Source organism: Anguilla anguilla, chromosome 11 (assembly GCF_013347855.1).
Source record: "Anguilla anguilla isolate fAngAng1 chromosome 11, fAngAng1.pri, whole genome shotgun sequence".
Classification (NCBI taxonomy): domain Eukaryota; kingdom Metazoa; phylum Chordata; class Actinopteri; order Anguilliformes; family Anguillidae; genus Anguilla; species Anguilla anguilla.
The window spans coordinates 30,464,312-30,479,132 of NC_049211.1; the positions used below are offsets into that span (position 1 = coordinate 30,464,312).

The 14,821-nt window shown below is 39.5% G+C and overlaps 1 protein-coding gene across 2 annotated transcripts; it reads left to right on the top strand.

Moving 5' to 3' along the window:
• The first annotated feature begins 3,175 nt into the window (after positions 1 to 3,175).
• On the top strand, positions 3,176 to 13,141 carry LOC118207530 (trypsin-like). 2 transcript variants are annotated; one of them, XM_035381200.1, is made up of 6 exons: positions 3,176 to 3,460; positions 6,094 to 6,159; positions 7,083 to 7,233; positions 8,093 to 8,231; positions 9,454 to 9,711; positions 12,643 to 13,141. In XM_035381200.1, exons 2-6 carry the CDS (start codon positions 6,102 to 6,104, stop codon positions 12,790 to 12,792), a joined length of 756 nt encoding a protein of 251 aa, XP_035237091.1. In that variant the 5' UTR covers positions 3,176 to 3,460; positions 6,094 to 6,101; the 3' UTR covers positions 12,793 to 13,141. The 2 variants fall into 2 exon arrangements, with proteins under 2 accessions (XP_035237091.1, XP_035237090.1); XM_035381199.1 differs by lacking the exon at positions 3,176 to 3,460 and adding an exon at positions 5,337 to 5,618.
• Positions 13,142 to 14,821: the final 1,680 nt, after the last annotated feature.

Here is a 14,821-nt window from a genome sequence, read left to right on the forward strand (position 1 = left end):
TCCTACTAGTTCCAATTTCTGTTTCCATGGCCACCTTGCCGCCCTGCAACAGAATACAGTATGACTCGAGGAAGTGAAAAGGGGAGCAAAAAAATCTTTCCTATGACTTAACCTGATATGTGACCTTTCTCATCTCATAATACTGTCCTTAACAATGCTCCCTTTAGTCTGCACTCAAAGTTGTCTGTACTCAAAGTTGAAAGAAACACTGCCAATTCACTGAATATAAGTAATAACAAGCTCTGGAACAGAAAGAGTGGTGGTTTATTTTTAGAAAAAGTCAGTATTACTCCTACCTATCCAGGGATATATATATATATATATATATATATATATATATACTCACCGGCCACTTCATTAGGTGACAGGAGTGGCACCCGGTGTGGTCTTCTGCTGCTGTAGCCCATCTGCTTCAGGGTTTGACGTGGTTTGCATTCAGAGATGCTATTCTGCATACCTCGGTTGTAACAAGTGGTTATTTGAGTTACTGTTACCTTTCTATCAGCTTGAACCAGTCTGGCCGTTCTCCTCTGACCTATGCCATCAACAAGACATTTTCACCCAGAGAACTGCCGCTCACTGGATATTTTCTCTTTTTCGGACAATTCTCTGTAAACCCTAGAGATGGTTGTGCGTGAAAATTCCAGTAGATCTGCTGTTTCTGAAATACTCAAACCAGCCTGTCTGGCACCAGCAACCATGCCACGTTCAAAGTCACTTAAATCACCTTTCTTCCCCATTCTGATGCTTGGTTTGAACTTCAGCATATCGTCTTGACCATGTCTACATGCCTAAATGCATTGAGATGCTGCCACATAATTGGCTGATTAGATATTTGCGTTAACAGGTGCAGTTTGCAGTTGAACAGGTGTACCTAATGAAGTGGCCGGTGAGTATATATATATATATATATATATATATATATATATATATATATATGAATATAATAGTTAGCATATGCTCTTATACAAAGAGACTTACACAGCTTTTGCATTAGAGTTCTGAGTACTAAAATAACTCAAAAGCCATCTAATAAATAATTCTAACAATTGTTAGCGATGGCATCACAGGTTTGCCCCAGACTTTCAAGGGAACATTAAAAATAAATTGACCATCTGATGGTGTCATTTCAACCCCCCTCCGAACACACACACACACACACACACACACACACACAGAGCTAAGAATGACCCTCTCTGTTGCCTCCTCGAATGACCTCACATCCCGTAAATGCTGACAGTGACTTTTTTCCACCTGATATATTCCAGCATTGTCCGCTGCTATACCACCTCACGGCTTGTCCCCAGTCTGCCATAATACACACATATCTGCAGCCAGTTGAATATATTTTTATCAAGTCCATCCTATATCTTGCGCTCCTGTTGAACAATAACAGAAAAAAGATTACTGTGTTCAACAAATAAACAATGAAAAATATACCCACAAGCAGTAATTAATAAGGTCCAAGCAGCATGCAGCAATTATGAATTTTTAAACCACAACGACACGTGTTAGATGAATGGTACAAAACTGTGTAGTCTCTGTCCCAAAACTTGACATGGTATTCCCTGGCTTAGAATGTATACATAGAAGTTTCATGATGATCAGCCATTGCTGAGGCTGCCAAATTCCCACTGACAACTGACTGGCTGATGGTGGCCATATTTTTTCAGATATGACTTTATCATTCTACATTCAATGGGTGACTGACACAAAAACATTGCAAAGATTAAATTTGATTGGTCAAGCAATTTAAGAGTTAGAGGCATTTTTACAATGCCACCTACTGGTAAAAGGCCACAAAAATTGACCGCCTCAGAGGTAACCATTGTATATGTATGCCAAGTTCTGTGATAAGTGGACCAAGGATTCACAAGATACAGCTGTTTTAGTAAAAATGGCCATGCCCACAAAAATTGATTTGCATATGGCTGCCATGTTGTTTTGAAGGTATAACTTTTTTTTTTGACAATTATTCAATTGCAGTCACCACAGATTCTTTCATGCCTAATTTGGTGACACTCAGCTTAACGTCTTAGGACTAGTTAGTGAAAGTAGGTTTCATTAAAAATTTAAAATGGCAGAAGATCTGAATGGTTTCCAATGTCGGGTCTTGAGGCATAGTTGTTCATCTGAAGGAATAGGATCTACTGATGTCAGTTATAAGATTTTCCATCAGCCATAGCCAAAGATATGCTCTTTGAAAATCTGTGTATTTGCTATAGTGCCCTGTAATGTCAATAGGGTTGCTAATAACAATAGCGTTGCTATTAACCAGAAAATGCCTGATGTTGATTCATCCCTCTTTTACATTATAGCATAAACGCAAAATGCAACCAGGTTTCTACATTCATAGAGGTAGATAAGCACATGTCAACATATGCAAGAAAAATATAACCATTTTATTTAAATCAGATTACTTTGATTGGGCTGACATTTTTATTTAATTTGCAGCATCAATGGTATATCAATCTCAGGTGCATGTATTATGTTAAACTCTGCAAGCTAACACCTGATCTCTTCTGCAAGCTGAGCTGTGTCACTCGCCTTCTTATATCCCTCCACTGGCTCCATATCAGCTCACATCAGATTCAAAACCTTGGTGCCAGCCTATCGGACAGTTAGACGGACAACTTCATTATATCTTCAGAAGATCATCAGACCCTACACACCAGCCAGATGGCTCCTTCCCCCTGCACTCTCTGGTCACGTCCCCTGTCTGTTCTGGCCCCCTGGTGATGCATGGACAGCAGAAATTCTGGAGGAATTCAGCACATTGTATTTGAAATGGAACAAGGAATATCAGGTTAAACTGTAGACTGTCATCTCTAAACTGAGGCTATTCGCATCCATATCAGGTGAACCGTGTACACAGTAAAATGTCCAGTGTTAATTCAACTCTTAGCAGATAACATTTGGTCCCACCTTCCAGAGTGGGGCCAAATATTATCTGTTAAGAGTTAAATTAACACTGGACATTTCACTGTGTAGGAAAAACAGCTCTTTTTGTCCATTAACTATAAATTAAAAGGTAAACATTCACCAAATCAGATTATAAATGCATTGTGGCTAATTTGCGGTGGAGAAACTCTAACTGAGCGACGATGTCACCCCGCTGCAGTGAGCTAGGCACACGGCCGGGCTGTGGCTGGGCTGTGTAATTTACCAGCTTGAGCGGAGGGGCCAGCCGCTGGGATGTATGATATCTGTGAGGGAGCTGGCGGAAAGGCACGGCGCTGTGGTATTTATCCTCGAGACGGATGAAACAAGCAACCTTTTCGAAAAGGTTAACTGGTGCTAAGGTTGTAAATATTACAATGTGCAGATGCCAAGGCCAGTGTTAACCTGTCGGGACTAAAAGAATCTGCGAAAGGACAGTCAAGTCTTTCAGCACTCCCACAGCTTGCAGAGATCCATATAGGCTAATTAATCACTTGGGCTGCAGGAAGCGTACGCAAAGGTGAGATCGTTCTAGTGTATATTAACTTAGTGAGTCTGATAGTGGAAAACAGTTAAATTCATTCTGTTGGTTGAATATGTGATATGCTGTCTTTTTTGCCATTCCTGGTAACAATGAAATCGATAGGCAGGCTCAACCCGAATTTGACCCACAGCACAGTGCTTATTCCCCAGTGTAGTCGTCACGGTTACGTAAGAGTAAAAAATTGAACAAAAGCGTGCAAGTCTAAGCATCTACTGCCACTGTCAGGCCACATCGTTGCAACACCCAAGACTTTCCTATTATTATATCTCATGATGCCTGTCACAGATTCTTGTCACAGCCTGTCAGACTTTTAGCTTCACCTGATTAAAGATGGCACATACAAAATCCCATGCATTTAGTGTCATTATTAGCCATAATCGAATGACTGAGGCCTGTATTTAGTCTCTTTCATTTTGACTTAAAGTGAATGCAAGCATTACAGTTTGGTGAGTTGGCTTTAATGATTGGAGAATTCGTCAAACTGTGAACTTTGTAAAGAGAAAAAAAAATTGCTTTAAATTGCCAATCAGAATTAAGAATGGCTGTTAAATTTTAATTGAATCCAAACCTGAGTATTCCTGTAAACACACCTCTCTCTTCCTGAGACAAAGTGGTCAGGACTTCCTGTGACATTTGGCGCTCTGTTGGATTGCTTCATACTGTCTTTGATTCTGTTGCTGATGGTCAAATGCAGTGCAGCAGCCATACAGGACTGGGGCAGAATTCCCCCAATGCAATGTAAGAGACTGGCAAACTCATATAGAAAATCATTACTAAAAGGGGTTCTACAAGCTACTGCATCATGGGGTGCTCTTTAATTTTTCACAGAAGGCTTCTACATATTGGCTTATTTTAGGTTGAATAAATAATGGCAAAATGGAGTAAAACTGGTTGTAGCTTGTCACGTGAGCTTAGATTTATCTACTGTTAGGCCTTGGTGAGGACTAAGTGAGGGTTAGTTATGGTTCAATATGTGAAACCATTGGTTTACTCAGACGGTGTGCTTTCTTTTTCACACCACTGAATCTAGTCAAAAGATTCCAGGTCCAAAGTTGCATTGATGCTGTGCTTAATTGGCACCCTGTTATAGCAGCACATTTCCTTTGTACTTCATCCGCAAACACGGCATTTCTTGGCCAGTACAGCAGCTTTAAACCGCTCATAGTGGCCAGCAGGTGGAGCTAGAGAACAGAACTGGGACACCCCATCCCATATTTGCAAGGTTTACATTTCTCCAGGACATAATTTGACTTTACAAAAACAACCCCCCCCCCCATGTTTAACAGTGACATTTAAAGTACACTGAAATTAGATAAAACAGCATATGGCAAATAACAAGTTAAGTGATTTGATGTTTATGGATTTCAAGCTGTTGCCTAGTTCAAGCTGTATGCCAATGTAGCTTCACTGAACTTTCTCATTTAATTACTTCATTCTACATTCCACACTTCATTCTCTTCATATTTTCAATCTGCAATAGCTGCTTTCATAGCAATTTCAAAAAACATGTTAATCTTGAATCCCCATCTCAACCAGTGGAGTCCACACAAGCCACCCCGGGCCCATTACTGGACATAGAGCCCAGGAGATATGGAGATGTAGGAAAGACAACCAGAAAAGGAAAACCTGAGATAGAACATATAACTAATGATAACATAAAACAGAATTCCTTCATTGATTATAAAATGCACCACGCACAAATCCATTTTTATTACAATACAACTGTAATTTCGTTTCGAGGAACCCAGTTCTTCGTACGGAACATCAGCTGACACTGATGGCAATCTTTCCCCGTTGATTGACATATAATAAAACTGCTATTGTGTGTTTGGAGCAACACATAGGAGGTGTTTCACTTCTCTACGCCTACAGTCAACAAAGAGGCTTAGTAGTTCAAGAATAATACTGGAGAACACCTTCTCCTTTCTCAAATTGTAGGTCAGTCCCTTTCATTGTTCTGTGGGATCACCTCAGTCCATATTTTAAAAGGCCATTATGGACCATACAAAGCTGAAATAGAGTTGAAATTGACGAATGGAGAGATCGAGTTGCAGTATATAAACCAATGGAAGGTTTGAGAACCAGCAGTTGGAGATTCCTTCAGATTCCATATTTAAAAGGACGGGTGTATTTGGTAAGTAGAATTGCATTCAAAACATTTGAAACAACTTCCTATCATCGTGTATTATATTTCTATTTTGGTTAAGAACACAGTTGCCAAACTGAAGGAAAAAATCCATCAGAATATGCTCTTGAAACAATGTCCTGGAAAGAGTTGACTTCAATAAATTATACATGAAGGAGATATTTATAGGAGATGGGAGATCTTGAGATATTTGATAGTGCAGTGTTGTGATACAATGAGTATCCATAGCTTAGATGTATTAACTTCTAGTTGGCATGGAACATGACAGAAAGATCGGAGTAAAGTTAGCCATCGGCAAACAATTAGTCAGGAAACAAAAGATTACACCAAAGATAAATTACCTGACCAGTGATTCAATTCGGAACTGCTGCTATGATCAAGAGGTTGAATCTCTTTATGATCATTTAAGATGTAGTCTCAGAAATGCCTGAATGTAACTGCAATGTTTCTTGTTGTTTAATAGGAGGAAAGATGGGTCAGATCCTCCAGTCTACGTTTTTACTTGTAGTTGCTCTTACCACAATCAGAGGTAAGATTCTCCGCTCAGTGAATGTGTAATCATTATTCCAAATGCACACTGAAAGTAATTATGGTATGAAAACATAAAACTGGCATTTTCAGCTCTTTAAATGTCCTCCAGGGAGAATAAAACATACTGGAAAAACACTGAAAAACCTTTTTTTAATTTACATAAATGTGTAAGGACAATTATAAGGTTGACATGGAAGCTATGCTCTATAAAAGTCACTTAATACTGTTCTCTGAAGAGGGTTGCTCTTCTCATCATTTTTTTGCAAGCTTATATTAATCTTGAGATTTTATGTGCCCAAATATTGGATTTCCCTGGAATGTACTGTCTTGCATACAGTAGCAGCCTGATACTAATTCTGAGAAACAGAATATCATATTTTTACATTTAGAAGATGGCAGCTCCACATTGTGCACTGAAACTATGTAAAGCAGTTAATATTACAAATTGCTGTTAATCCTTTGCTGTCGTTGCTTATGATTCTTGAAGGAATGTCTTTGCTTCATTTTGGACTCTCAACTAGATGTGCAAAACACATTTTACTCTTTCTCTGCAAAAAATAAATAAATAAATAAATAAATAAATAAAACCTTTTTGAATTTTGAAACTGCTATGTGCTCATTTACTGAGCAGCTAACATTCTTTCCCTTGACTGTAAATGTTCCTCTTAGGCCTATATCCGTTGCATTTCATGAGGTTAAAACAATCGATACAGACATAATGTATATTACTCTTAACTCAATGGGCAGGCCAGAACTAGTCTACAACTGTAAAATCTAAATTTGTGTAGGCCTACCTCGTAAATGGCATACCACGCGATAGGCTAAACAAACGCTCAACCCAGTGGCAATGAGACAATACTGTATTAAACATGCCTGCTCACACTGTGTGAGGTTTCTTTAATACTGTTCCCTGTTGTTTAGGAACGCTTGAGCAGAGAATTATCGGAGGCCAGGAAGTCGTCCCGTACTCCATTAAGTACCAGGCATCGATCCAGTACAATAAGCAGCACTACTGCGGGGCCACGCTTATTCGTCCCCAGTGGGTAGTATCTGCTGCACATTGTTATAAACCGTAAGTACCCGACCTGTAGGGCGCTAATCCAAGTAAACCTGATGCACGTTCGACAGGGCGAACATTAGCTAAAGTCAGTCACCAAACATTTGGTTGTCCTATTTACCCATTTTCAAGATTACGGATACCAACTAACACTTATTGTAACCTACTGCATGGTTTCTAACAATGATATCTTGCACATTTTCCTGATTGGTTTGTTTGTACATCAGTAAGTTATTCCTTTTTCTTGTACACGCTCTGGCGAAGTCCTGCTGGTCAAAACACTTTGGTGTTTTGTTACTGTCCTTTTCGACATGCCAATTAATAAAGTCTTTTAATTATTTTTCATTTTCATCATTTATTTACTTACAATGGAGTGCCTTGGAATTTTTAATTTTTTTTGGAAGAAACTCTTTTCATTTTCTACTATTTAAAAAATATTTTTTGAGCTTTTTTTATTTCCTTTTTTGATGTAGGTTTATAGCAATTTTAGCATAGGAGCAATAAACTCATACTATCATACTAGTATGATTATTGCTATCATGTCATGAATGTCTTTGAATGGTGCTAGCCCACATTCTATTGATATTCAGGTTTCCTTTTTCTTTTCTTTTTTCCTACAGTTAGTTGGCTACACAATGGTTTCAATGGCAGCAAGATAAATTAAGACCAAACCAAAATCGTCCTGAGTCAAAATGTATCTATATTATGCACAGTGGAATAACTTGTGACTTTAGTTGTCAGTTCCTAGTTTGAAAGAAAGTTTCAGCAATCTGTTAATGTCAGAGTCAATCCGTGTGGAATGAGGCAACACAGATTTCTGTGATATCTGATTCTGAAGACACTAAAACCTCAAGATTCTATTTATGGTTCACAGTCCTTCTCTGATCCAAGTTGTCTTGAGTGAGCACAATCTACTAGAACAGGAAGGATTCGAGCAAGAAATCAACGTATCCAGGATCTTTTATTACAACTACAACTATAGAACGTTCAACAATGACATCATGTTGCTCCAGGTAGGCATGAATTTCACGTCCACTCTGTCATCACATTCGCAACAAGGGTGGCATTGCATTAGTAATGTTTCCGCCTGGAGGCAGAATATGCTGAGGCTTGTTGTTTATTATGGGTAAAATATGTATTTTTAGTCAATAGTGCTATGGGAATGGAATACCTTGATGAGAAGAAATTAAAGGCTAAAATTTAACAAATTAAATGAGGTCCAAGGTGCTTCACTCGTTGGTTAATAGCCTATAGTCTGTATGTTCAGGTTTTACACCTGAAAAAGATGCCAAGCTGAGTCTTCAAAACTGAAGGATAGAAGAGCTAGTCAGTTCTATCAACTGGCATACACAATGGTGAAAATCACTTACCTACAAACTAGGGTACAATTAGAAAGGGAGGGAACTTTAGCTCTTGAGCTAGTTGTATCAGTTCCAGGCTAAGGTTCTTACTAATGTTCGCATTGGCACATGCAATTGGCTATAATGCTTCAGCGCCTAATTGAAGCTTATTGGCTTACAAATACAGTTGTTTTAATCTAAAAATCAATAGACTTTGGCTGTATGAATCTTTAAATGGTGAACTTTATGTTTTTAGCTTATCAGCTAAATATGATGCTCTCATTTTCTGTGCAATATGGCAAATGAGTCCTTTAGAAAGCCTTACAAAAAATCACGTGAAATTTTCATTTTCACATGTGAAAATTACAGTTTCACATGGGAATTTAACATTTTCACATGTGAATTTAAATATTCGCTCTCATCTCATGAGTGGGATTATTTTTATAGCTCACATGTGTACTCTTCATATGTTGGGGGTGTTCATGTGTGGTTTCTGAACACGTGGTATTTTTTGTAAGGGAAGGGGTTAGACCAGTATGCCAAACATATATTGTGTTACGTCAAAGTTTTTTAACAACATGAACATACAAACCCATTTTCAACAGTGTTAATTGTTGGAGTGATTGGTGCCAAGAAACCACAGCATATTCAGAAGTTCCCCAGTACCCAGTTTGAAAACCCATGACCCTAGTCACCATTAGGTGCCATATCATGTGAGAATAGAGAGCAATGTCAAAAACAGAGAGATAAAGATATGTAGTATTAACATCTGTACATTGCAAGTCATTCAGTCATGTCGAATCCACTCAACTGCTGCCACCTGGCAAATGTATTTTCTGTGTTCTGATTGACTGGTGTCTGAACATTCTGATCCTGTCCGGTTGGCCTGTTCCAGCTGGAAAGGCCCGCCCAGCTCAATGCCAACGTCCAGCCTGTCCCCATTGCTGACCCGAATGCCCCGCCGCTCGAAGGAGGGGTCACCTGCACCGTGAGCGGCTGGGGGGTGACCCGCGTCTACAGCTACACCCTCTCCCCCGTGCTGCGTGCTGTCGACGTCAACATTATCCCTGATTGCCAGTACTACTATTACTGGAGGGTCAACAACAACATGCTGTGCGCCGGCTCCCAATTCGGGGGAAAAGACTCCTGTCAGGTACAGTAATAACCTCTTGCCTTAAGCTTATTTGATGTGCTTACAGGTCCGGCCCATTGCATAAAGGCTCTATGCGGCTGTTTAGGGCCACAACCGCTAGGGGGGGGGCACAAGACAATGGGGGGGGGGGGGGCACACGATCCAATGTTTATCTTCTAAGGTAAATAACGTTATTTTCGTATTTACGTTATTCACCAGAACTATCGCGGAACTAGCGGTATAAATTAAAAATGGAACGGCAACAGAACAGTTCATAACAATGTGATGTAGGAAGGATTTTATCAAATAAAAGTAAAATAAAGAATGCAGCTAAGTGATTAGTAGGACCGAAGTCTTACTACTAATCAAAACAAAGAGCTACATTCAAAAATCCTAAATCTTTTTCCTTACCACACTTTTCTCTAAGAGAGCTTTTCTCTGTACCAGCTATCGAGTACGTAAGTAGACAGTAAAGCGAAGAACAGACCTCACGTGAGCGTATATAAGCTCTCTCAATCAGGTGCAAACAATCAGTAGTAATCACAGGGAATCTCGGAGCGCCCTCAGGTGGTTCTGGAGATTACCACACTCAGTTCCCTGAATAAGCACCGTTTCCTCAACAGGGAAACTGAGTAGCCGATTAGCACAAAAAGGCGTCGATTAGCACAAACCACAAAGCCGAGTCGCAAACGGAATATGGAACCATGACAGTATGCATGTGTATGCATGTCTTTCTCATACATTTGTATGCATTATTATCAGTTTCTCATAACAAACAGAGTAGAAAAATACATGATATTTCAACAAAAACGTTCAACAAAAACATTTCAAGTAAAATGCATCAGTTTCATTTTCGAAAAGCAATATGTTTGCAGACAGGAACAGCTAATATAGGCTTGGATTTATCGACTTTCTTTGTCTTGAAAGCATGGCCTGAGGTGGCGCATTAAAGAAAGCAAAAGATTCTATCAATATTAACTTTTATTTTTTATTTAAATGAAAACATACAATCTGCTTTATATAGCAGGTTATGTATTCAAACAAAGTGTAATAATAAAAAAGCTTATCACTGAAATGCAATATTGGTTAATTTTTTTTTTCTTGTCGTGATTCATCATCAATCAGAATGGACACAACAAGAACAGTTTTGTATATAACATTATTATTAATAATATTAATAGTAATTATATGAAAATAACAATATAATTAAAACTATAATGACAGTGAAGGCAGTTTTGTGCAGTCCTCCAGGGTGGAAATCACAATTAATTCTGAGACATCGGTCCTGTACAAGAAACTCTTTTGGGTCAACCCCCTTTCACGCAGTCAACATCACAGCCTCATGCTTGTTCATACGCTAGTGCTCCCCCTGTGACCCATGTAAGCATGTATAAACACTGTCATGTAAAAACATGCAGACCAGATTGGAATAGAAAAAAATCTTTTATTTTCTTTTGTGGGGCTTTTTTTAAGAAAAAAAAATGGTCCCTGGAGTGTAATTAGTTTGGCGTGAAGAAATTTTACAATTTAAATGTAATTTAAAAGAACTGTCCAAAATAATATCATTTTGCCAGGATAAATTTGTAGTTTTGAATAGACTTCAATGGGGAAATTTGCTTTTTGGCACCAAAGGCTGCAATACCTCTGGTAACCACTGGAGCTTGCGAGCTTCACTGAGAAATTCAATCCCTGGTCCCCTGAGGCCGCTAGGCTCTGTTTGGAACTGTCAAAATTGTACATGAGCCAAATGATCGTCTAACTTTTTGACCCTCCATTGATACAGCTCTCTCTTTTAGGGTATGCGGTATGTGGATCTGCCTACAGTGGTGTGTTTTCAGCTCGGTTAGTGCGGGAGAGAGGGTCGCACTGGTAGCTAGCCTAACGCTAACCAATTGGCTGACCAGAATTTGGTAATGTTAGGAAGCTGCCGTTATTATAACTAAATTCAGTTATGTTTGGCAACGTTAAATTACCTGCCATGATGACCAGAAATTTGCCATGGGTCTGATGTTTTAAGTAACAACTAAAAGCTGAATAAGATTCCAATCCACTTCTTAGCTCATATGGGCTAGCTAGCTATCGTTAGCTGGTTAATAGGGAGTCCACCTATTATAAAATTCTGCTAACCTGTATTGTATTTGTAAATATGCATGCTTATGTTACAGAATTCGGCCATGCTTACAGACAGGCTAGAGCAGACTGAAACGCCATTGGTGTTATGCTAGTAGTGGCTAGCGTAGGTTCGTTTCATTACTACTTAGCTAAAGCTGGGTACCCCAGTTAACTTGCTGCATATGGCAGTGAAGTGGGAGTTTTTGCCATTGGATATGTTGAGAATTTTGGCATGGCTGCTTGTGACTGCCTAACTGTATGAATGCAGCTATTTCTGTATTTTTGAAAGAGACGTGAATCCAACAGTCTGCAAATGATGCTATAAAGCTAGCGATATAGCTAGCCAGAGCAAAATATCGAGTTGTTTATTGGTCCATGAGCTTTGTCATTGGGGGTGTAGGTGGGGTTGAGAAGAGAGGAGGAGACATGTTTGATTGTAAACACAGGAGAAAATCAAGGGAAACAATCCTGCATAGTGTGCCTTTAGCTGCACATCATCTCATCTTACTTTATCCCCAGGGGTCTTTCCATGGGTGGTGGGGGTGGGGGACAGTATTTCTGGGAATTTAGAACCCCCACCTCCCAGCACCCCCTCCCCCCACTAAACACACCCCCACACACATACACACAAACACATATGCAGAGAGACAGGTTAGGAACTAGCAAAGAAAGGTTTCATTCAGTGGAGACAAAGACAAAAATCAGGAGCAAGCTTCCGGCAAGGGTGTCACAGAACAGATCAGCATTGGCCTCACCATTCAGGAGACCAGACAAAAGGAGACCTGCATTGTCCATTCACTCCCTTTGTACCCTTTTCTCTTTTTGTCTGCCTCCCTGCAGGGAGACTCAGGTGGGCCCCTTGTATGCAATGGCCTTTTTGAAGGCATAGTCTCCTGGGGGATCAGCTGTGCCAACCCCTACTACCCTGGGGTGTACACAAAAGTGAGGAACTACACCCCCTGGATCAACTGGATCATCGCCACCAACTGAGCCCCAGCTTATCCATGTGAGACTGGCTAGCTTGGAGAGGGATGACACCTGAACAACCACTTCTGCTGGTTGTGCTTTATGTAAAGACACCATTAAATGAGAGCGTATACTGACCACCACAGCATAGCTTGGACATTAGCCTTATAGGGGTGAATACTCCAAAGATGGCATGGAAAACAGCATTGCCACCCCTAATGTGCGTTATGGAATGAGTAGCTTTTTTTTTGTTTGTTTGTTTTTCAACCTGACAATTGAAATAATGGACCCAGCAATACCATCACTGTCTGACAGTTTGTAATAGTACTGCAAATCTTTAAAAAGGGCTAAATAAAAAAGGACTGAGATGAAATGAGTCATTGGTTTCATATTTCACCTGAACTGAGCAACACAAAAAAGACAGCTTAACACAGGGATAAACTCACCAGCTAAAAGAACATGTGCACTTTCACAATCAACACAAACCAATGAAACATTCAGTTTTGGAACATTTGCAATGCATAGTAGGCACATTATTGAAAAAAGGTAAAAATAGAAACCATTTAACCACTTGATCTTGATGAACACAATGATCTTCCTCACAAGGGCCAGTGTGGGTGTCAACCAAGTTGTAACACCTGATTCTTCTAATCAAGCACTAGAGTCTTTGCTAAGCACCTTGATTAGTAGAATCAGGTGTGTTACTGCTTGGTTGAAACAAAATTCTGGCAATTGTGGTTGGAATGAAAACCAGCATACACAGTGGCCCCCAGGACCGAGTGTGAGAATCACTTAAACTGCTATTACCCACTTTAACTATTGTTGAGATCTGGCCAGCTGTATAAACTGAGATTGTGTTAAAAATCACCCCTGGACAAGGTCCTTATGTACTAAGGAAAGAATGTTCCAGGACGGTTTGGCACATTAGTTAGATTCTCATTTGGTTCGGAGTTAATGTCATTCGTGGCAAGAGAGTTTGCCAAAACAGCCTGGGATGTTATAGAGATAAAAACAGTAAACTGTGCATTTGTAAATGAAGGATGGGCATAATTTCAATTTTGTGTGTGACTGGGGAGATAGAGTCTAAGTTTGAATGCAGGCAACACCGCCTTGGGAATTTCACCCAGAGACTGCCTAGGTTTACACCAGAGGTCCTCAATCTTTTCCAGAAAGGGCCAGTGTGCGTGCAGGCTTTTGTTCCAACCAAGCAGTAACACACCTGATTCCACTAATCAACCACAAGAATCTCTGCTAAGGATTTTGATTAGTGGAATCAGGTGTGTAACCGCTTGGTTGGAATGAAAGCCTGCATCCACACTGGCCCTTTCTGGATAAGATTGAGGACCCCTGGTTTACACAATTACTCCAGTTTGTTTTGATTGAGAAAATAAATACAATAAAAAAAGTTTTTCAGTTAAAAAACATTTTTAAAAAAATAAAGTCCGGAACTAGCGAGGTCTGTTATAATGAAGATGAGTTGTTTAGCATTTAAATGGGGCTGGCACTGGGGCAGGCAACTATTTTGGGATGGTAGTCTGTGGTGTGGAAAGAAGCAGGCTGGTGATACCACAATATTCGTAGGTGAACCGCAGATATGTATACTCTCCAGAATCAATAGAGGGGATCACACATGAATGCAGTTAACTGGATATTCCAAATTAGGGTGGGAATTGGACATTGAATATTCAGCCCCACATTGGGCACCAAATACATTCTTAAAAGATAAATAAAAATAAATAGATGAAATGTGGAACTAAAGACTATGTGAAGACTGATTGCTCATAGTGACAATATGCACAAAATCAATTTTAACAGTTGCATCAATGGCTGGAAATTGACAATCTTACTGCTGACATTTTTCTTTAAATTACTGTTTTTTTTAACACACAATCTAAACTCAATGCTACCATCAATCATATAATTATTAGGTTATCACTTGAATATTGTAGGCTGACATTCACATTGAATGATAAAACTTTTTACACAAAACTACCTGGATTGCACCACTTCTTTTTTAGCAAAAAAAAAAAGAAAAACAAAACAAAACATTATG

Coding starts and splice junctions, on each gene's coding strand:
- LOC118207530 (XM_035381200.1), top strand. CDS start 6,102: ATGGGTCAGATCCTCCAGTCTACGTTTTTACTTGTAGTTGCTCTTACC. Junction 6,160..7,082: donor TGCTCTTACCACAATCAGAG/GTAAGATTCTCC, acceptor CCTGTTGTTTAG/GAACGCTTGAGCAGAGAATT. Junction 8,232..9,453: donor ATGACATCATGTTGCTCCAG/GTAGGCATGAAT, acceptor GGCCTGTTCCAG/CTGGAAAGGCCCGCCCAGCT.